This window comes from Lagenorhynchus albirostris, chromosome 21 (genome assembly GCF_949774975.1).
Source record: "Lagenorhynchus albirostris chromosome 21, mLagAlb1.1, whole genome shotgun sequence".
NCBI lineage: Eukaryota > Metazoa > Chordata > Mammalia > Artiodactyla > Delphinidae > Lagenorhynchus > Lagenorhynchus albirostris.
Window position 1 is genome coordinate 28,909,868 of NC_083115.1, and position 24,037 is coordinate 28,933,904.

Sequence of the window (24,037 nt, forward strand, 5' to 3'; positions counted from 1 at the left end):
ATCTGGGAGGGCCGGAGATCCTGTATTTTTAAGCCTTAGGTCCTCCCAAGCTCCCCTTTTCCCTCAGTTACAAAATCCATTTTACTTTTTCTTTTTTGTTGTTGTTTTTCGGCCACATGGCATGTGGGATCTTACTTCCCTGACCAGGGCTCGAACCCGTGCCCTGTGCATTGGAAGCAGGGAGTCTTAACCACTGGCTTACCAGGGAAGTCTCCACAAAATCTATCTTGAGTAAAAACAGACGTTAAGATGATCTTCAAGGCTTAGAGATAAAAACCACGTACAGCATGTCTTATACGGTAGAACTTTATTAAAATTGAAAGAAAATTTGAAAACAAAGCTTTATACTAACGTTTAATGAAACATAAGAAGCAGAGCCGGGGGAGTGTCCCCACCGTGATTTACAGTGAACGACTCCACAGAGTCCACGAGTCTCATCTCAGGACAGGGCACTGCTGACCTTCTGCAAAGCACAGCGTTGGGCCCTTTAGCCAGGTTCCAAAAGTTCAGACATTTGCACCAAATGTAGATTACTACCACAGCTTCCTATTTACACAATAGTTAAAAGTTACTCCTGGAATTTGCCTCAGGTACTTAAAATAGACTCAGACTGACAAACAACTTGCCATTCCAGCGTGATAAGCACCGTTTGACAGACGGCTCTAGTTCCATCAGGAGAAGGTGCAGTGCGTGCACGTGTGTGTCGTTGGGGCTCGTCTGGGTTTCCAGCACCGTTCGCCCAGCAGGGGTGCGGAATCGCTGCTTCTCCAGGAGCTGCTGCTCTTCGTGACTCCCCCTCGTCAGGTGCACAGTCACCTCCAGGGCACCTGGGGCTGGGGGACAAGCCTAGCTGCCATTGGCGTGTCCCTCCCAGTCGCTGTCTTCAGAGGAAGAAGACACCTGAAGGTCATCGTAGAGGACACTCCGGGGGCCAGGGGCCCAGTGTCGCTCAGGCTTCCTGCCAGCGGGAGGAGGGGCTGACTGCTCAGGACGAGGCAAGGGGGGAGGCGTCACGTACCTGCAGCGCCACCGGCCTTCGTCTACTCTCACGAAGAGCATCCTGAGAGGCTGGCCTGGAACATGGCTGATGGGTGGATGGTGTCTGGTGCAGGCTTGGACACTATTGGGGCAAGATCTGTCCAGTGGAGGTTTGAGGGCAAGGCTTTGCCCCTGGGCAGGTGTCTTCCTGCTGACTTGGGGGGTCCCTGTGGGTCCGGTTGTACTGGGTGGAGGAGGGAGATTCTGGGAAGCCCCCAGGTCTGCTGTCAGAGTGCTCTTCTGGGGAGGCTGGATGGGGCTGAGTCTAGGTTTCTTTGGGGGGTTCAGACATGTCTGGATGGGGATCTGGGCAGACCTCTTGCCTGGGGCCTTGGTGCTGCTTTTGGAGTCCTGGACCAAACTTCTGCTGATGAGGGACACTGCAGGGTGGGTGCATTTCCTGTCATCTCTCCTGACAGGGGACCTACTGGGGAGATCTGGATCCCGGAGGGGTTTCCTCTTCGATGCCTGGGTGAGTGTGGGCATGTTTGGATGCTGTAGGAGTAGACCAAACAGAAAGGCCAGACATGAGCATCTTCTCTCCATCCAGGAAAAATGAAAATTAACCAAAAACCATCTCATAGGAATTAATTGTATGTGATGAGATACTCAACCTCAGTGGTGCTCATGAAAAGGAAAGTTACAATATCACCTTGAGACATTTATACAACAGATAGGCAAATAGAAAGAGTTTAACAATGTCTCTTGTTAAGTAAGTGGGAACAAGCTTTTTGTGTACCCCCTTCCGAGGGCTGCGCACAGCTTGGTGTTTTGCAGACACTTTGATGGCATAATAAGTTTTGATGGCCAGTTTTGGAGGATGAATCACAATTTACAGATTCGTGTTCTAACTTAAAGGATTCTGCTTACGGAATGCTGCTGATAAAATCACTTCCATTTACCAAACAGCATATTCTTGCCAGCCACGCAAGTAAGGATGCAAAATCAAAGAAACCGAGGAAAATGGCATCTGAAAAGTACTCTGAGTGATCACGTTGGTTGGAAAAGAATGGGACCCGCTCCCTCCCACAGAAGGGGGTTGAGGCCAATTGTGTTACCCCAGAAGAAGAAAGAGCGCGAACCAGGAGACTGACCCTCAGGTAGTGGCAGGATTCTGTCCCCTCCTTCCAGCACTGCTGCCGCCACCCTTGGGGTTTCCTGGGAAATCTCTGGAGTAGCTTCCTCTGCTGCTCTTCTTTCCTGCAAAACAAACCACGTTAAGGGGCAGAAACCCAATTTCCTTGTCACAATTGGGACCAACGGTGCTGTGGCCCAGCCCCTTTCCGAGTCTGGGGGGGACACCGGACCTGAATCCCTGTGCTCTGTGAAGACTCCTCCCCCGCTCATATCCTTCCCCCGACTCCAGGGTTCCCTCCTGGATTTCCCAGGAAGTCCTGTCTATTTGTCCCTATGGCCTTGGGGCCTGTCAGGTGCAAAATTGCGTGTGTTCTCCGCACCCCTCAGTGACTGCAAGGCATATTCTGAGCTCCTGAGTGTGGCCCCCTCGGGACATGGCCCCTGTTCCCCCATTTTCCTTGTCATTTCTAGAGATGGCTCGGCACCCAGGGTAGAGAAGGAGACGAACCGTCTCCAGCGATTTCAGCCCGAAGCTCGGGTACCACCCACCCCACTGCTCACCTTTGCCTGTCACCCTTCTCTCTCTCAGCCGTGTTAGGGGTCCCGGGGGTCTGCAGGTCCTGCAGCTTCTGTGGTTCCAGGTTCTCCTTGCCGAGTTTGGAGCCCAAGGGCTGGGGGGCCAGGGCCCCATGCCAGCGCTTCATGGGGCACCTGAGGCTCCTCGCTTTGTGCCCAAAGGCTCCGCAGTCCCTACACTTCACCTGTGGGTGGAGGGGAACAAGGTCAGTGAGTCAGCGGAACCCACAGGTGCATATGTGCAAAGCGAACACAAGGACAGATGGAGAGGGATGAACACTGGTTCTGGAGAAAGGACAGAAGCACGCAGCCCCTTAGCTGCCAGGATATTTATGATACTGTGCTGCTTCCCAAAGCCTTCGCCAGGGAGCATCAGAGGAGGAAGGGCTGGTGCTCTAAGTGTGCACAGCAAGACCCCGATTGAAGGACTTGGATAAAAGCAGGCCAGACATCACACTAAGGAGGGGTCAGGTGGCCCCCGTCTCTGAACGGCCCGGTCTCCCTGGGGATGAGGTCCCAAGGCAGCTGTCTTTGGTTGGGGCTGGGCAAGGGAGTTATGCATCCAGGTATTCCAGGCCCAAACCCTGTTTCCGGAATCCATGCCTCCACTTACCCTGGGGTCTTCGTCCCTTGGCAGGGGAGCCACCTGCCTCCCTGCACCCGGGTTTTGCTTCCTCACTTGCTGGGCTTGAGAGAGTTTGCAGGGACCCAGCTGTCTGCAGCGACCGGCCATGTTCCCCGCTCCTCGGGGCTTCTCGCCAATCTTACTTTCTGGATTTCCTCTGTATAAAGAAAGAGAAAACTGTCATTTCCTAGAAGTCACCCCTGCCCCCTCCACACAAATGGGGTCATGAAAGCTCACGACCACTAAGGAAATCCAGGTTCCTGATATTTTGACTTCCCTGCCCAGACATTTCTCCATTCTCTCCAGATACCTACCCACAGATGAGGACCCTGACTTGGTTAGAAGTTTTAGGCAGAACTGTGAATTTGGATTTGCATCCTTGAAAGACTAAAGTTAGAGACTTTGGTTACATGTATCACAGTCTAATAGATAAGAGTGAGAAAAGATTTCCCCACACGTACAGAAATACTTATGCTATGGAAAGGCCACATTTAATATTGACGCCCAGGCATTTGAAAACCAAACATAAGTTTGATAACTCCTTGAGAATTGGGTTCTCCCATCTGACATCAGAGAAGGCAACTCTCAAATACAAATTCACGTAACACAATTATTTTCTCTGCTAGCTTAGACGGGGCACAACGCAGGGTCTGAACTGTTTTCTGAATTCCTCACCTTCAGTGTCTCACTTTTACCTAGTTAATAAAATGTGAAATACATGTTTCAACTGAGGATGAATGAATAACTTTTTAGGCTTTCAATGCCTACAGACAATCCCACCAAGTTTTCATAACTGCTCATCCAGTGCCCCACATCAATCAGAATGCTAGGATGCTAAATTCCTTAGAATTGGAATCTTCACGTAATAAGAGCATTCAGAAGGATATATTTTTTCAGCCTCTGTTCTCAAAACTGCTACTGATGTTAAATGATCTAGATCATTATGTGACACCATACTTAAAACTCAACTCAAAATCGATGAAAGATTTGAAGATAAGACCTGAAATTGTAAAACTCCTAGAAGAAAACAAAAGATATATGCTCCTTGACATAGTTCCCAATCAACTGAAAAAGGGATAAGGAAACAATAATATGTATATTCTGTGGAAATCTATTCAGCCATAAAAAATGTTGAAATCTTGTTATTTTCCAGAACATGGATAGAACTTATTGTTATGATGCTAAAGAAGAAAGTCAGAGGCTGAAGGTGAATACCAAAGGACTTCACTCATGCGTAGGATAGTAAGAACAAACAAAAAGGAAATAAGCCAACAAATTGGTGAACAAACCAAATGACAAAAACAAACATATAGATTCACAGAACAGAGCAGTGGATACCAGGGAGGAAACGTCAGGGGCCAAGGCACAATGGTAAAGGCGGTCAAATGTGTAGGGACAGTGGGAGAGGAAAATTTTGGTGGTGAGCCTGTGTTAAGGTTTACAAAATTTGAAATGTAATGCTGTACAAATGAAACATCTAATATTAACACCCACTGTTAATGCAATTTAAAAAATAAAATTATGAAAATAAAGACACTTTGGGACTTCCCTGGTGGCGTAGTGGTTAAGAATCCACCTGCCAGTGCAGGGGACATGGGTTTGAGCCCTGGCCTGGGAAGATCCCACATGCTGCAGAGCAAGTAAGCCTGTGAGCCACAACTACTGAGCCTGCGCTCTAGAGCCCACGAGCCACAACTACTGAAGCCCATGTGCCACAACTACTGAAACCCGCATGCCTAGAGCCGGTGTTCCGCAACAAGAGAAGCCACTGCAATGAGAAGCCCTCGCACCGCAATGAAGAGTAGCCCCCGCTCGCCGCAGCTAGAGAAAAGCCCACGTGCAGCAACGAAGATCCAACACAACCAAAAGTAAATAAATAAATTAAAAAAAAAAAAAAGACACCTTACCCTATTGCCAGGCCAAATCACTACATATCTTCACTATGGACTTCTTGTTCTGAGGGATTTGCCGAACACAAATTTAAAGCAAACTATCCTAAAGTCCAGCTGTGCTCCTCCTCTCTGTCAGGAGAGTATCAGGGAGGTGGGTGGAGGAATGCAGCTTTGAAGTGGGCTGAGGACCGTCAATTTCCTCTCCTAGCTGACCTGATACTGCTCCAAGGTCGCATGACCTTGTTAAGGGTTGCTTAACCAATCAACATCATCAGTCACCTTTGGTCTGACCACGTCTGAAGACATGTTAAGAGAAAGAATTCGTGATTTCACTCATGTGTGGAACACAAAAAACTAACAAACACAAAGAAAATAAGTAAAAACAACTTTAAGGAAGAAAACAATTGACACGATAACAAATACAAAGATACACAGACCCGAGTAGTGGAAATCAGAGGAGAAGCCACGGGCAGAGGCAAAATGGACAAAATGGGGCAGCTAGATGCTGACAGAGGAGAACTGCATTTTTGGTGCTGAGAAGGTGTATGGTACACAGAAACTGAAATGTATTGCTGTGCACATAAAACTTACTAATATTATAATGGAATGATACCTAAGTTAAAAAAAAAGTTTAATTAAATTAAAAAGAAATTAAAGAATCGATACTCAACTGCCTAAAGCCACATCACTACGTAATTTTATTCTTGTCCTGTTTCCTTGAGGGACTAACTGAACACCAAATTTAAATCACACAACATGAACCTCAGCTGGATACCTCTTCTCTCAGTAGATGCTCAGAATGGTGGGTGCTGGACACTCTCCACCTGAGGAGATGCAGCTTCGTGGGTGGCTGAGGAAGGAATTTCCCTTTCATGCTGACTTTATACTACTCTAAGGTCACAAGACCTTGATGAGGTTTTTTTTTAACCAATCAACATTATGTATCACCTTGTATTTATCAATGTCTTGAAGACACATTTAGAAAAGAGAAATATCTTATGAATTCACTTATATGTGGAACACTAAACACAAATCCAAAAAGCAAATAAGTAAAAAATGATTAAAGAGGAAAACAAATGACACAAAAACAAACACATATATTCACAGAACAGAGCAGTGGATATCAGAGGGTAGGATCAGGGGGGTGGCCAATGAGTAACATGGGTCCACAGGATGGCAACAAAAAAACTCAAGTTTTTGGTGCTAAGCAATTTAATGGTATACTGGGGTTGAAATATATTTCTGTGCACATAAAACTTATCTAACATTTTGACCGAATGATACCCTACAAAAATAATTAAATTAAAAGATTAAAGCGCCTGCGCCCCGTTGCTTAAACCACATCAGTACATATTTTGTCTGCTGTCGGATTTCTCTGACAGAGAAGCTGAGCGCCACATTTAAATCAAACAACCTGAATCTTAGCTGTGTACTTCTTACCTGTCAGTAGATGCTCAGAATGGTGGGTGCTGGATACTCTGTGCACCTTTGAAGGGGGCTGAGGACAGGTCAGTGGGGGAATTTCACTTTCACAATGCCTTTGATTCTGCTCCCAGGTCACATGACCTTGATGAGGTTTTTCTTAACCAATCAAGGTTACGTATCACCTTCACTCTAATAATGTCTTGAAGACACATTTAGAAAAGACAAATACCTTACGACTTCACTCATATGTGGAACACTGTATACAAAGAAAAAGCAAATAAGTAAAAAAATTTAAAGAAGAAAGCAAATGACACAAAAATAAACACATATATTCATACAACAGAGTAGAGGATATCAGAGGGTAGCAGCAGGGGGATGGCCAATGAGTAAGATGGGTCTACAGGCAAAAGAAAAAAACTAAGTTTTTGGTGCTGATCAGTTTTATGGCATACTGGAGTTGAAATATATTTTTATACATATAAAACATGTAATATCATAACCCAATGATACCATATAAAAATAAAAAATTACATTAAAAATTAAATTATCCATGACTCATTGCATAAAGCCACATCTATACATATTTTGTCTACAGTCCTGTTTCTCTAGGGGATACACTGAATACCAAATAAAATCAAACAAGCTGAAATCCAGCTGGTACAGGAGTTGAAATATATTTTCATACACAAAAAACTTATCTAATATTATAACCAAAAAATACCTCATTAAAAAAGTCTACTGCACAATAAATTGAAAAGAAATTAAAGAATCCGTATCCTTTGCCCATAGCCACATCATTATTTTTACCACTGCCCTGTTACCTGAGGAACAAGATGAACACCAAATATACAGCAAATCAACCTGAAATCCAGCTGGGTACTTGCTGTTGGTAGATCATCAGAAATATGTGTGCTGGACAAACCTCACTGGACACAGTGTGGGTTCCAAGGTGCCTGAGGAAGGGTCCATGGGAGAAGGGTCCTTTTCTTGCTTACTGTTATACTACTCCAGGTCACGTGACCCTGTTAAGACATTTGTAGCCAAGGGAAGATATCTATCCCTTTTTTTCTTACCTTGTCTCTAAGGAAGGTTTATACATTGTGATTTATTGTTATCATGCATTTTAAAACTAGAGGGATGCCTGTACAAACTTCTAAGAATAATCATGATCTGAAAGAAAATTAAACATTTTTGCATATGCTTATTTTTTCTGAGAATCACAATTTTTCCTGTGGTAAAACATGCATGGCACAAAATTTACTGTTTAATCACAGTGAGGTGTCAAGTCCTACAGCATCAAGTGTGCTCATGTTATCCTGCAGCCACCAGCACCATCCATGTCCTGATAAAAAATAGACGGAAAAAGAAAGACAGCCTTTCCCCACATGGAACAAATAATCATGCGATGAGAAAGCTGCATTTAATATTGTGGTACATGCAACTGAAAATCAAAGGAAACGATGCTTACTTCTTGAAAATTCGACTTTCCCATCGGACATCAGAGCAGGCCATTATCAAGTACAAATTCACTCAGGAAAAACATTTCCTCCTCTATTAAACTAGAAGCTTCACAGCTGAGCTTTAAATCTTTTCTCTTCAGTGTTTCTTTCTTTTTTTTTTTTTTTGCGGTACGTGGGCCTCTCACTGTTGTGGCCTCTCCCGTTGCGGAGCACAGGCTCCGGACGCGCAGGCTCAGCAGCCATGGCTCACGGGCCCAGCCGCTCCGCGGCATGTGGGATCTTCCCGGACCGGGGCACGAACCCGTGTCCCCAGCATCGGCAGGTGGACTCTCAACCACTGCGCCACCAGGGGAGCCCTCAGTGTTTCTTTTTTATCTAGTTTCTGTTAATGGAAGACAAAGAGGTTTCAGCTAAGAATGAACAAATCCATTATTTAGGCTTTCAATGCCTATAGAAAATCCCACCTTGTTTTGATAACTGCTGTTTCAGTTCCCCACATAAACCAGAATGCTGATTTACATGCCCTCTGAATTTTCATCTTCTTGTAATAAATAGTGTGAAGAGCGATGTATTGTATCAGTTTCTGTTTTCAGAATTACCCTTAAAAATAAAGAACCAAGGTCACGAACTCACACCATACACAAACCTGATCTCAAAACACATGAAATACTTGCATATAAGACCTGAAACTGTAAAAATGCTAGAAGAAAACAGCGACAGTACACTCCTTGAGATAGGTGGTCATCAATGGAAAAACAGATAAAGAAGAGGTAGTAGGTATTTAATGGAACACTATTCAGTCATAAAACACTTGACATTTGCCATTTTCCACAACATGGTGGGACCTGGAGGATATCATGCTAACAACATAAGACAGGCAGAAAAAACAAACACCTTATGACTTTACCCATACGTGGAATATAAAAAAATTACAAGAAAAAAATAAAGAAAAAATTAATGATGAAACCAAAGGGCACCAAAACAAACACATAGATGCACAAGACAGAATACTGGAAACCAGAAGGGAAGTGGCAGGTGGAAGGCCCAATTTGTAAAATGCCACAAGATGGTAAAAGACAGAAACTAAGTTTTTTGTCCTGAGCAGGTGCATGGTATACGGGAGTTGAAATATATTGTTGTAAATATAAAACTTATCTAATATTATAACTGAATGGTACCTCAGTAAAAAAAAAAAAACAATAGAAATGTAAATTTAAAAAAATTAAAGAATCTTTACCCCATTGCCTAAAGCCATATCACTACATATGTTGACCACTGTCCTATTTCTCTGGGCGATTAACTGAACACCAAATTTACTTCAAACCAACCTGAAATCCAGCCATGCTCCTCCTATCTGTCAGTAGAATCTCAGAAAAGTGGGTGCTGGACAAACCCCACTGGTCGAGATGCAGTTTCCAAGGTGGCTGAGGAAGGGTCCATGGGGCAAGTTTTCTTTCCGAGCTGACTTTTATGCTGCTCCAAGCTCACAGGACCTTGTGAAGCCTTTCGTACCCAGGGAAGGAAATCTGTCACAATTGATAAGACAATAGAATTGGTTGCTCATCCTCCTCACACAAGACTGTTTTTCACCCTGACTGTTCCCCAGAATCCCTTGTGGAGATTTGAAAAGTAATGATGGGTCAGTATCATCCTTGTATGTGTTCCTGTAAAGGGACTCAGGCCTGTGGTTTGGGAATTGTGCTACTTTGTGCTACACGAACACAAGTCATCCCAGTAGATATCCTGGAATAATTTCCCTTGAGATTTATGTTCAATATTGGTTTGTGTTGAAGGATAAATTCCAAGTCCTGCAGACAAAGTGGGGAGATCTGCTTTGTGAGAACATTCATTTTTTTCTTGGGGAAAAGTACATTGCACTAATTATTTTAAAAACTAGCTTACATGATGGCTGATAGTTTTAGGCATTTTATATTCCTCGAGGCTTATTCCATGAGCTTATGTGTGGGTAACGAGGCTGGGTTCCTCTTTAGTGAGACTGCTGGGTGCATAATTCAGGAATCAGCTGAATAAGATAGAGAGTACGATCCTGGAAGGAACTCTTCATCCACTTAGCTCAATTCAGAGGTTTTGGGAGAAAATAACAAAAGAGATTTCTGAGGTCTGGGAGGGCAGAGATGCCTGTCTCTTTAGCCCCCGGTGGTTTTCCATCTGCAGAAATATGTTGAGGGGCCTCAAAAAGTGTAGGACTAGATAGATGTCTTTGAGACTTCCTCATGACCTTGCCTGACCTGGTTGATGACATTCTGGGAAACCTGGCCAGTGGAGCTGAAGATCAGAGCTGTGTCACCACCAGGGCCTGAAAGGGTAGATGGGGTTGAGGGATGTTGAAATGAGTGGAGCTGAGTTGTGTGGAAAGAGCTGTGGAGAAAGGGGACACTCAGAGAGTGGGGCTGAGTCTCTGCCCACTTTCCAGGAGTGCAGATCTGAATCCCTGTGTTTACAGGGGCACAAAGAAAACCAGACACCAACACTTGGCTCCTTTAGCCACAGACTTTATTGTTTGAATATTTGCAACTATTATTCTATATACAAATTTTAATTTCTTCCAAACTCTACATTCTATATTGCTAGATCACTTCACTCTCCATTTTATGCCACATTTTCATGAAGAGGTATTTCCGCAAATCACAATTTGCCTGAACGTGTGTTAAAGGATTAAGAGGCTCCCCTCCCACTCAGAGGGTCAGTTTTTTCTGATACAAAATCTAGCTGTAGCTCCACTTTGATTTTTAGGATTGCTACATCCTCAGTGTGAGAATTTAATGTTGACTAAGAATTAAGTGATCACTGAAGACTTCCCTTCCTTCACGACACTGAGGGTGTGTTGTACAGTCTGAGCACACGTGTTCCAGAGAGGTTGCTCTATGAAGAAGGAATTTCTCATGACTTTACATTGATTCACTTCTTCAGGATAAATTATTTATAAGTATGCTTTGGTGTTGCTCAACATACTTGGGTATTTCTCAAGAGTTTACATCTTCGTTCTTGTTTTAGTGTTTATTTCTTGGAGGAGTTTCTTGTGCACATCAAGCCTGGTGATCAGCTGAATGTTTGTTAACAGTCATTACAGTCTTAGTGGTTCTCCACCTGGAGTTGGCTCGTGTTGAAGAATAATTACCAAAAAAGAACTAGGGGTTGGTTATCCTCTGCTCAAGTCTCTAGGGCAGGGGTCCCCAACACCTGGTCCACAGCCTGTCAGGTACGCGGCCGCACAGCAGGAGGTAGCACGAGAGAGAGCCAAGCTTCATCTGCTGCTCCACATCACTTGCATTACCGCCTGGACCATTCCCCATGCCACCCCACACACCCCCGGACCGTGGAAAAATTGTCTTCTACAAAACCAGTCCCTGGTGCCAAAAATGTTGGGGACCACTGCTCTAGGGTCTTTAGAGTGGGGAGCTGTTGCTGAAAACACCTATATTGTATTTATAGAGTGAGTTCTACTAAGTTACCTAAAATTAGGCCAATGATTAAAGGCTTTGCCACAGAGAGAGGGCACGCACGTATGGATTCACATCCACAGGTGATGCCTGTCTGGACTAAGGAGTGTGGTGCCTGAACGAGTGTCCATATTGATTACAGACAGAGTTTCTTTACTGGGTGTGAACCTTGGTATGGTTAAATGCTAAAGCTATGCTGGTGTTCCATCCACATTCCTCACATGTATGACGCCATGTCATCTCAGGTCAGGACGTCTACTGAGGGCCCTCCTGACTTTCTCTCCAGTGCTGGGTTCCCTCATGTCGTCTCAGGGAAGAGCCACGACTGAAGCATTTCCCACACCACTGACATTCATAGGGCCTCTCTCCAGTGTGGGTTCTCTCATGTCTTCTCAGGTTTGCATGCTGACTGAAGGCATTCCCACACCGCTGACATTCATAGGGTTTCTCTCCTGTGTGGGTCCTTATGTGCCGAGTCAGTTCAGAAGTTTGAGTGAAGGCCTTCCCACACAGAAGACATACATGTGGTTTCTCTCCAGTGTGGATTTTGTTGTGTGTGCGAAGTCCAGAACGTTGATTAAAGGTTTTCCCACACAGATGACATTCATAGGGCTTCTCTCTGGGATGGATTTTCTCATGTTTTCTAAGGTAAGAGATTTGACTGAAAGTTTTCTTACATAGACAGCATTCATATGGCTTCTCTCCTGTGTGAGTTTTCTCATGTCGTTTCACGAGGGAACTTTGATTGAAGACTTTCCCACACACATGACATTTATATGGTTTCTCTTCAGTGTGAATCATCTTGTGTTGCCTGAGCCTAAAGCCAGTACTAAAGGCTTTCCCACATAGAGGACATTCAAACGATTTAGCTCTAGTGTGAATGTGATCCTGTCCATCAAGGAATGACCCTTGACTAAGTGAATTTCCATGCTGTTTGCTGACATTACTTTTCCTTCTTAAGGGAATTGGTGAATGTTGAGGTGAAGATCTAGGAGTAAATTCATCACTCAAATCAGTCCATCCAACAGGATCCCCTTGTGTGTGAGAAACCTGCTTTGGGAAAGAGATATGAGGCTGTTACTGGTTTGCCCACATCTATGCAGACATTCCTCTACATTTACACCCTATAGCATCAGTCAGTTGTTAATAGTCTCCTGTTAAAATGTTTCCAGTGTCAGTTGCATACACATGTTGTGTTACTCCCTTACAGGCACAAACGTTCTCTTTTATAGTTTCCCAACCCAGATATCAGATTAATTTTGAAGACTTCAGTCTGTTGTAAAGACTATGAGATGAGCAACGTTTGTGCAACTGCCTTTTTTTCTTAGGTCTCATGTTGTCGTTTTGAACTCATATTAATTTCTTAACTGATTTCAGCCTATCCAAAACTATTCCCAGAAAGAGCTCAATCTCCACTTAATTACATACCAGCAATTGTGCTCAATTGCCAACTTATCTCACTGCCAGGTCCTTCATTTAGATGACTGTTGTTCTACCCATGAAACTCACCATTGGCATGGTGGCAAATATGTGCTTCCTGTAGACACTTTGCGTGAATATCATTTCTCGTCTAAGCGGACTTTCACCATCTAAAGAAATGGAAAAAATATAGATTTTAGAATGGAATTAGGGAAACAGAAATGTAAACAAACACCAATGTCCATGTGAGTATCTTTCAAAAGTTGGCACTTAGTTGGAGAAACAATGTATAATAAAGAAATACTCAAGGTAGTAGAAATACTTTAAAAGTCATTGTCTATTAGAGAAAAACAGGATTAAAATATAAAAATGTAATGTGGTGGAGAGACATTGGGTCAGCAAATGATGGAAAACACATTAAATGGGGCGATCAGGACAAGAATCACTATGTGAAAGTTTAACTGCAGTGAGTCCACAAGCAACCTTTTCCCTAAAGAATAGAAAATGGCAAGAAGTAATACGAATTTTCATTGCTAGATGCAAAGAGTGATAACAACATGAAGAATTTCAGCCCAGTGTCCTCACTTCCAGTTTAGAACATATCGCTCACATCATAAAACTTTCATTTGGTGTTTCCAAGGACTTAACACACTGACTGAAACTTTCTTGCAGTGAAGCACAGGCCCCTGATTCTTACCTGGACTCTGGCTTTGGAGGCATCCTGTTGCTTCACTCCACAGCTCTTTTCCTTGTTCGAGCTGGGAAATCACATCTGATTTGCTGATCTGATACCCTGTTTGATGTGAAAAAGAAAAAAAAGTGTTGGATTTTGAGTCTGGGCTAATTACCCTTTGCTGTGCTCCAGTCCAGGGTAAGGGAACGAGGAAAATAAAGAGATAATTGAAGGTCAGTGCAGGCAACATCTTCAACAGACAGAACAGTGAAGGTCCTTCAGCAGACCAGGAGGAAATCCAGAGCAGCAGCAAACACGGTGAGGCCCTCTAGTGGCTGATGCCTGTGCACAAGTTCAAAGAGAGATTACAGAATCCTCAGTGTTTTCCAAATGGGAAAGATTGAAAGACTCTACAGTGGGCTGAATATTACTTTCAAACAGGAGCCAGTAAGGATACGCCTTACAGGAATCATCAAAATTATGTCATATACACGACTCTGGTCTCAAGCCTTCATGGAGTGACTAGAACAGAAGAATCATTTTAAAAATATTTGATCCATTTACTTATACATTAAAATATCCATTGAATCCCCAGTTCTGTTCTGAGTGTAAACACTGAGTAGCCACAGAGGTATGAAATGTGGCCAAGATTACTTTCCAGTGTAGTAATGAAAAGTGCCGTGAAAAGATACGTCTTCGTTTTAAGTAGTTATGAGGACTATCAAAGAAGCAGGAAGGACTTGGAGTGGGACACGGGGAAGCTGATCTAAATGCTTGTTCGGTGAGTGAATGAATGCAGTGAACACACATGCACGTACATCCGTGTTGACAGACTCACCTACGGAGACCAGGTGGGTGATATTTTCCAGCATCACGTTTCTGAACAGGGTTTTCTGGGATGTGTCCAGCAGGGCCCACTCTTCCTGGGTGAAGTTGATCGCTACATCTTCAAACGTCACTGATTCCTAAAACATCAGGATATTCTGGTTTAGACAGAGCGGTCCCTACCACTGTCCATGGTGGGAGGTTTGAGATGAGGAGGTGATGGGGTCTGGGTGGATAAAGGATCACGCTCTGTGTGGGGTTCCCCTCGGTTCTCTGCCAGCGCTGAGCTGGTGTCTGCCTTTCAGGTACATTCACAGAAACCTACACACTCTGACGTCAAGAAGCTTTATTTCACAGAAATATCACTTGAAGTGTGTTATAATACGACACAGACTTTTTTTTAATAACCTGGGAATTAGGACTTCCAGACAGTTGATAAGAATATATTCACTTGCAAATTCATAACTCAATTTCTGTTCCCTAATAATTTCAAGGAACTCTACAGACTCATGACAAGACAAACAATAACCATGATGGGCTACTTTGAAAACATGACTTTTGTCTTAAGTTATTTCCCTAGGGGAACCTTTCATTCCCCAAATATGAACTGCTTTGATAACTTGTTATGAGCTTTAAAACATCCAAAGTATTTTTCTATTAAGTGGTTCCTGTCTAGCAAACCTACAAGAAATACATTATTCTATCAATCAAGACCTACCTACGAAGGAATGCCTAGCATTCCTCAGAAGTGAACAAGATTCATACAGAACTAGGTACAAGGAGGTGTTTCCTCTTAACGCTACAGGACACAGGTGTTCATAACAAACTCTGAGGTCAGATGGTTCAGAAGCATAAGCCGGGGACTCAGGTAGCTGGAGTGAAGGACAGACCTAGCCTGACCATCGCTGTGACGGGAGGACTCCCACTCTCTACATTCTCAGGGACTTAGACCTTAGTTATTACGGTTTCTCTTGTAATCTAATCTTGTCTCCATGTTGAAGGATGAAAGAAGCCTAGTTATTGGTTTTGTTTTCTCCAGTTTTAAAAAATCTATAAAAGAATATAATTTTATTCTACCTACTCTAGTCTTTCTCCTTTCTTTTTAGAACAATTAAGAAAACACTCCTCCCTACATATTCCTTCCAGTTACCAAATATGAATAAACGGTTAATTACTAACAGGTATATAAAATGTGTGATTTGAGGGAAGAATGCTAATGATAGTTTGGTGACTTTTTCAGAAATCTTCAGTAGTGCATATATACTGAATAATTGTGAAAGGTTTCAAATGGAGAAAAAGTAAAATGATTCCCCTTTAGTTCTAAACCTGTGTTCTGCTCTTGTCAACACTGAACAGCCTCACACCACGTGGTGTAACACTGGATTCGTTACATCACAGGCTGTAACCTCTGACTCTCCAGGGACTGGAAGTTCTGCTCCTTCCTCAGCTCTGCTACCTGCCGTCACCAACTCCTAAGCCTAGCACATCCAAAAACGGTCAACAAGTTAATATTTGTTTGCCAATCAGGACAAGGGTTGAACAAGTTAAAAGAAGTTTTCTTATCTCTTCTGTAAATACATATGATTAGTGCCGGCTCTCAAAAGTTTAATTAAAGAACGAGATTAGTTTCTGATTGGTCCTGACCCATGATAACTATCCCAGAGTCCTAGAGCAAAGTAATTTGAGCTCAGATGACTGAACACTGCCTGACTACACTTAGAACATACAAGCCAGTTTGAAAAACTCATCCATCTAATGGCACTCGGGGTGTAGCTTCAGGAGAAGGAGGCGTCGCTACTCACCAGAGGCTCCATTGTCAACAACTCAGTCGCCAGGAGTCTTGGGATTTCACTCACAGCCAATCCAAGCACTGAGCACGCAAATCTGAGGATGGAGAAGAAGCCATGAGACTCCAGTCCTGTGCACAACTTCCAGACCCACCTGAAATGGAGCCCCAAACTGTCACCTGGGCGTGACCCCCAGCCCCTCAAACCAAAATAATTGATGCACTCTAAGAATCTTCGATGCAGGGTAACATGGTAGAAGGCTACAGACGTGGATGCTAATAAAGAAGGTCAAACTACAGACCTCTTACAAAGAAGCCATGATAAGCCTTGAGTTTTGTGTGTTCAGCAGCCTAGGGCAACCAGAATGATTCAATGTCCACCTTAATTTAAACTCTCGGGAATCGTGACTCATGCCACATGTAGACTGTGGTTTCCTCCTGTAGGGAAACACTCTGCAACTCCTCAGGTCATTCTCTTGCCTCATGCACCCACAGATAAACTACATATTATGACCAAGTAACTCATTTACCCAGGACAATTCACTATGCCTTAGGGACCCCCAGGAAATACTGTGTAGGATTTGGATTAGCCAGAGAACATGGGAGTGTTCAAGGAGGGAAGGAAGATCTAGGAAAACGAATTCAGACGTGGCCGTGGATTATGTTTGGTTTTGACATCAAGGCAAATTCAGAGTGAAGTGGACTGTTATTTTTTACTCTCAGGTTATTTACTCTATAGATAGATAGGAATATGTAAGTCCCTATCTGTTATGCAAGAAATCCCCAGGCATGTGCAACAGGGCATCCCTCTAAGCAGAACCAATATACCTAGGAAATCCCTGTGCAACTCCAGCTCTCAAGTAATAAGAATCAAAGGTTAATATTTATGAATTTTTTTAATAATTAAAATAAATACCTCAAGAGACTTATTTTATCTTGAGATACTTATTTTAAAATATCTATCTCAAGACATGTAATAAATAAATGAAGAAAATCGCTTGACGAAACCCATAAAAGGAAATTAATCCAGAAAGGCAGGAAATGAAGTATTTACAACAACAAAAAATAACACACAAGATACAGATCAACGTGCCAATAGAACTTTGCAAGGTGAAGGAAGTGCTCTGTATCTGCATTGTACAATACAGTCACTGCCACACACGTGTGGTTATGGAATACTTGAAATTTAAGTAACACTACAGAGGTAGTGAAATGTAGCTATTAAATTTTATTAATTTAAATTTTATAGCCACATGTGGCTGGTAGTGACTGTATTGTTGGGACCAAAAAACAACAAAAAAAGACACAAATAGTCAAATCTAGAATTATGAGAGTGATAAAATAAATCTTGGCACAATAAAATTTAAAGACCACAAGAAGCTGCTTTGTAGGACAAAAGTCTAAAGACAGATATGACTTAGACAATTTTAAAGGGAATGAAGCCACCTCACAACTCACTGTCTGGAGAATTTACCAGAACCCAAAATCAGAGGAGCTAGTGAAGCTAAAATAGATTCAGAGGCAAGTTCCACTACAAGCAGCCAATTCTTCTTCCTCCACCATCCCAAACTGCTCCTGTTCTGTTTCTTTTTCTGGGGACAAATGTCTCCTCTGTTTGACTTTCCTTTTACTGGAATCCTAATCTGGCTACATTCCAGGGACACACCCTAACTAGACTCTACTAGGGCTTCAGTCTGTGAGCCACACACCCTGTTCAATTGGATTGGATTTTCCAGACTGATATAAAATTATAACCCTCACACACAGTTGGAGAACAAAGATGAAAGGACATTGTAAAAGGATATTAGGAAAATCCATTTATCCTTTTTCATCCATAAATACTTTTGAGTGCATTCTATGTATGGGGAAACATTCTGTGTCTTGGAAGTAAAGCAGGACATCAGACATAACGGAATTCTATGTACATGAAGCTGGAGTTCCCTGGAGGAAACATGTACTTACAAATAAAATGAAAGATGAGAAAATATGAAAAGCTGAAATGTAAATAATGAGGTGACAATATAAGTTATGTTACTGGGATGGAGAACTTGACTCTTAAAGCACTGGCTACGTAGAACTTTCAAGAACATGTTAATAATTTATTAATTGTCCAAAGAAAATGGGAAGATAATTTTATACTTTATTTCTTGGTTAATGGAGAAATCAATAAAAAATGTCCCTACATAGTAAAATATAGTAAATAATTTTACTTCCAGGCCATTCACAGTTGATTTATACATGTTGTAATAGGGAAGAACAAACTCTGACTCCATGTTGGATCTGTTTCTTTCACTTTAACCTTTGCTTTCTATTGCTTTTGTTACTATCTGTCTGTAGCTACAAGCATACATAATAGCCTGCCTCTGGGAACCCTGTCCCTCTGCCTGAATGATAAACTAAAGTGCCTTTGTTCAGCACACAGGGAGAAATTCTGACTCTGTCCACCTGTGAATGGCTGCAAGAAAAGAAGAAATTAACACACCCCCTCCCCAGGCTGGCCAAACCAGGTGTTTTGCAAGACTTATGGCCCTTCTTACTTTACCTTCTCACCTTCTCCCCCTCTGTGTTCTATAAAAGAAACTAGCATCCAGACCCTGATAAGATGGTACTCTAGGACCCTGGTCTGCTATCTTCTTGGATGCCGGCTAAAGTCACTATTCTTTTCCTCAACACCTCATCTCCAATTTATTGGCCTGTCAGGTGGCAAGCAGAGTGAGCTTGGACTCGGTAACAAATTTGGCTCAGCCAGCCAAGAGCCTTGCTGATCATGGCTAGCCGGCCCCGGTCAGCAATTTTGAGACAAGGCCCCAGCAGCTTCTGGGGCTATTTCTCCTGAGGATCTTCCCTTCAAAATTCCCTGAAGTGGCACCGGCTACCCCAGCACTTGGCAATTGGAGCAAGGAATCAACAAACTTCTGCGAGACTCGCTCTTTGCAGGGTATGTAGCTCTGGTACTACTGTGAACAAATTCCCCCCTCAACTTGTTTTGCATTTGGTTGGGCTGCCCTGTTGGACAGGCAATTGTTCTTGGACTCTACCCGATTTGGGAACCTGTTCATTTGCTTGCATCGATGTTGGAATTTGTTTGTGTCTTTTGTGTTTTGGTGTTATCAAACTTATTAAAAAATGGGAAATATTCCATCTATCCCAAAGGAGAGCCCTTTGGGGCGTATATTAGATAAACGGGCAAAACATAGCCATGAGCCTATGACTAAGAAAGAGGTGATATACTATTGTAATGGGGTGTGGACCCAATATATGTTAGGATCAGAGGAGCGATGGCTCCTGAATGGCCCACTCAATTACTGTACGATCTCGCAATTAGAAGTGTTTTGCAAGAGACCAGGGGAAAGAGATGAGATTCCATATGTAGAAGCATTTATGCTATTGCATCAGGAGGAAAGGAGTCAGAGGGCTGCACCCTTATAGTGCAGCGGTCGAAAGGAAACCCAAGGGCAGACCTAGACAAAAGAGCTTTAACAAAATTCAGGAGATAAAACAAAAACCAAATAAGGATCCATCAGAGTTTCTAGAAAAGATTTATCAAGGTTATAGGCACTACACAGATACAGACCCTGAGGACGTAAGGGGCCTTCATTGGACAAAGCGCCCCATATATAAGAAAATTACAGAAGTTAGATGGTGTATGTGGAATGAACCCTTCTCAATGAGTAGATGTTGCTTTTAAAGTATTCAACAACAGGGAATGACGACAGAAGCAAGAAGATGCAAACTGAAAGGCAGCTTTTCTGGCAGCAGCATTGAATTCCTGGAAGGCGAGTAACCTAAAGGACGGTAAGCAACCATTGGGGAAGGAAAAATGTGCTTACTTCAAGGAGGAAGGGCATTGGAGAAAAGATTGCCCGAGACTAAAGAATAAGAAGGAGAATAATAAAAAGGAGACAGGAGGGGCTTCCCTGGTGCCGCAATGGTTGAGAATCTGCCTGCTAATGCAGGGGACATGGGTTCGAGCCCTGGTCTGGGAGGATCCCACATGCCGCGGAGCGGCTGGGCCCGTGAGCCACAACTGCTGAGCCTGCGCGTCTGGAGCCTGTGCTCCTCAACAAGAGAGGCCGCGATAGTGAGAGGCCCGCGCACCGCGATGAAGAGTGGCCCCCGCTTGCCACAACTAGAGAAAGCCCTCGTACAGAAACGAAGTCCCAGCACAGCCAAAATAGATTAAAAAAAAAAAAAAAGGAGACAGGAGCCTCTCATATGGTGGAAAGAGAGGAACACTCTGACAATGAATGAAGAGGCCGGGGGACTCCCTTGGACTTGAGGCATCCGATTCTAATTTCCCCACTGGAGGCCCGGGTAACTTTGACAAGTGGGGAACAAGTTGATTGACTTTCTAGTAGATACGGGTGCCACATACTCTGTGGTAAATACTAAGGTGGCACAGAAAACATCTCAGTCTGTCGTGGTCATGGGAGTTGTTTGTTCTTACAACCTCTGGAATGCCAACTAGGGGACCTCACATTGAAACATAGCTTCTTATATATGCCAGAGTGGCCAATCCCCCTTTGGGGATGAGATCTCCTTTGCAAAGTGGATGCTGGGACACCTAATCTAAACTAATATACTGAGACAAGAAGCCCAAAAGGGAATTTAGCCAATTCTGGAAAAGTTTTCGAAAGCAGGACTGATTAAACCTGGCAGGTCCCCATATAACATCCCTATCCTCCCAGTCAAAAGGCCAAACTCTGGCTTCCCTGGTGATGCAGTGGTTGAGAGTCCGCCTGCCGATGCAGGGGACACGGGTTCGTGCCCCGGTCCGGGAGGATCCCATATGCCGCGGAGTGGCTGGGCCCGTGAGCCATGGTCGCTGAGCCTGCACGTCCGGAGCCTGTTGCACGTCCGGAGCCTGTGCTCCACAACGGGAGAGGCCACAACATCGAGAGGCCCGCGTACCACAAAAAAAAAAAAAAAAAAAGGCCAAACTCAGCAGAGTATTGCTTTGTCCAAGATTTGAGGGCTATTAATGAAATAGTCCAAGACACACCCTGTGTACCTAGTCCATACACTCTGCTCACAACTATTCCGGGAGAATATGGCTGGTTCTCAGTCCCAGACTTAAGAGATGCTTTTTTCTGCATTCTTATTGCGGAAGAATCACAGCAGCTAAAAGTAAAACATTCCAACATAGGTAAATGGGTACGTCAGCCCTTCCACATCGTTGAGGTAGCCACCCAATTCTTTGAAAAAAAGAAAAAAAACTGTCCATGTTTTACAAATCTAGTCTTTACAGGACCAGAGGTGTGGCTCCAAAAATAATCCAAAACCCACCAATCCTTTAACCACTCCCCAAACCTTCCTTACTTATCTTAGAAGGTCATCCTAGGAGAAACTTGCCTGTATCTTTGAGATGCAAATGTCCTATCTGGTCCTGTCAGGAACCCTTATCTCTGCCATCCTTTTAAAAGAGGGCAAGGCGTAAATAGAAATCCTAAGTGTCTTTTCTGTAAACATTAGTAAAAAGATTTAGCCGTCTAGACAAGCGAGCTTGATTTGTTCCATCTGCCAGAAACCCAATTTTAATCCAATCTCTTTTGTAAACTGATGGGTTTTACGTTGCTGTACCTGACTCAGGGCTGAAATTTTGAAATGAGAGCTATGAGGTCTGTTTGTGTGTTTGTATGTGTCTATGTGTGTTGTAGATGTATGGTATCACCAAAATTAATTCGTAGAAGAACTCTACTTAATTGACTAAAAAAGAAAAACAAAACTAAGTACTTATATACTCAGGAATACAAAACTGGCCAGGATGAATTTTGGGCTCATGTAACCTAGAAAATATTCAGCATCAAACTGATATCTGGTATTGAAGGTGGCTTAAGCTTGTTGATCTAATTAATATAGACCTGTCTTTAGAGTCATCATTATTGAGTATAATACTTTCACTGCACCTAGTGTTCCTGGTGAATTTCAGGTTCTTTCTTTGTCATGAAAGAATTTGGAGATGAAGTGATAGGTAAGAATCAGATTTATTTAGAGAGAAACACGCTCCACAGAGTGTGGGCCACCAAAGGCAAGAGACTTCGAAATAGGGCATGGTTAGTTCTTTTGTTGTTGGGGTTTTTTTTTGTTTTGTTTTGCTTATTTTATTTTTGGCTGCATTGGGATTCTCCCGGACCAGGGCTCGAACCCATGTTCCCTGCAATGGCAGGCGGATTCTTAACCACAGCACCACCAGGGAAGCCCCACAATAAAAGATTTTAAAGGCAAATACATAACAGATCACTTAAAAGGTAAGGAACTTAAAACCTGTTACCAAAGGCAGTTTAACATTTTAAGAAAACTTGTCCTTTTAACAGAAAGAAAGGCCAAATTCAGGTTTTGCACCAGCTTACATTTAAAATTCATTTACTCAATTAAATTTATTCTAAACCTAGTCAATCCTGACCATGCACAAAACTCTTTTCTCAGGGTTCACTTTCCACAAAACTTCCATCACTTTCTGTATCCACCCCTTTATTTTTTCCTTCCAAAACCATCCAGACTTACTTTCTTTTCCCTTCATAAAATGCAATTCCATTCCTCATACCTTCTTTACTAAAAACACACACCTTACTTTCCTTAAAAGTTTTTTTTCACATCGAGTTACTTTCCTCGTTGACAAATTTTAACAGATAGAATGAGGTCTTATTTCACCTCTAGTAAACCTAGGTACAACAGAAATATTATACTTAACATTGATGACTCGAAAGACATGTCTATATTAATTACACCAACAAGCTTACGCCATCTTCAATGCCAGATATTAATTTAGTATTGAATATTTTCCAGATGACATAAACCTGAAATTCATTCTGGCCAGATCATATTTCTGAGTATTTATATAAGCTATAAGCACTTAATTTCCTTTAAGCCAATTAAATAGAGCTCTTTTATGAATTAATTTTGGCAGTACCATGCACCTACAACACACATAGATGCATACGAACACACAGACAGAGACTTCATAGGTCCCATTTCAAAATTTCAGCTCTGTCAGGTACAACGTAAAACCCATCAGTGACAAGGGGTTGGATTCAAACTGGACTTCTGGCAGATGGAACAAATCAACGTCACTTGTCTAGATGGCTAAACCCTTCTTACTAATGTTTACAGAAGACACTTAGGATTTCTAAGTGTCCTTTATCCTTCACAAGTCAAGTTCTAAATTGCTTTACTCTCTTTGAAATTTGCATTTTATTTTATTTTATTTAAAAAAATTTTTTGTCTGCGTTGGGTCTTTGTTGCTGTTCGAGGGCTTTCTCTAGTTACGGCGAGCGGGGGCTACTCTTCGTTGCGGTGCGTGAGCTTCTCATTGCGGTGGCTTCTCTTGTTGCGGAGCACGGGCTCTAGGCACGTGGGCTTCAGTAGTTGCAGGCTCAGTAGTTGTGGTGCATGGGCTTAGTGGCTCCGCGGCATGTGGGATCTTCCCGGAACAGGGATCGAACCCGTGTCCCCTGCATTGGCAGGCAGATTCTTAACCATTGTGCTACCAGGAAAGTCTGAAATTGCATTTTAAAAGGATGATGGAGATAAGGGTTCCTGGAGAAGACCAGGTAGGGCTGGAGTATTAAAGGGAGATTGGCATGGTACCAAAAGCCTGTATTTAATGAATTTTGAGATTAGGGGTTGGAGGCCTTGTTGAGCCTCTGGTTTTATAGGGTACTGGCACCTGGAAGGGAAGTTACTAGTTTCCTTTAAGGTGATTTTTATAGGAGTGACAAACTTTGCCTTCTCTGGGATTCCCTGATCCCAGACCTGCGGAGCTATACGTTTTTTAATTTGG

The 24,037-nt window shown here is 42.9% G+C and overlaps 2 protein-coding genes across 2 annotated transcripts in view; both read right to left on the bottom strand.

Annotated features, from left to right (window-relative positions):
* Positions 1 to 377: 377 nt before the first annotated feature.
* On the bottom strand, positions 378 to 7,614 carry LOC132512654 (putative protein FAM90A20P). The gene is made up of 6 exons (XM_060136431.1): positions 7,455 to 7,614; positions 6,649 to 6,889; positions 3,305 to 3,473; positions 2,677 to 2,876; positions 2,133 to 2,238; positions 378 to 1,533 (listed from the first exon to the last, which is right to left on the bottom strand). The coding sequence occupies exons 3-6, from the start codon at positions 3,422 to 3,424 to the stop codon at positions 847 to 849; spliced, it is 1,113 nt and encodes a 370-aa protein (XP_059992414.1). The 5' UTR covers positions 3,425 to 3,473; positions 6,649 to 6,889; positions 7,455 to 7,614; the 3' UTR covers positions 378 to 846.
* Positions 7,615 to 10,606: 2,992 nt separating this feature from the next.
* The window catches only part of LOC132512753 (zinc finger protein 239-like), a 29,442-nt gene continuing 16,011 nt past the window's right edge, over positions 10,607 to 24,037 (bottom strand). The window contains exons 3-7 of the mRNA XM_060136620.1: positions 16,274 to 16,355; positions 14,485 to 14,611; positions 13,671 to 13,766; positions 13,064 to 13,143; positions 10,607 to 12,604 (exon numbers count right to left, since the gene is read on the bottom strand). Of these exons, the coding sequence (XP_059992603.1) occupies positions 11,810 to 12,604; positions 13,064 to 13,143; positions 13,671 to 13,766; positions 14,485 to 14,611; positions 16,274 to 16,285 (1,110 nt within the window). The 5' untranslated portion in view covers positions 16,286 to 16,355 and the 3' untranslated portion in view covers positions 10,607 to 11,809. The remainder of the gene's footprint in view (positions 12,605 to 13,063; positions 13,144 to 13,670; positions 13,767 to 14,484; positions 14,612 to 16,273; positions 16,356 to 24,037) is intronic.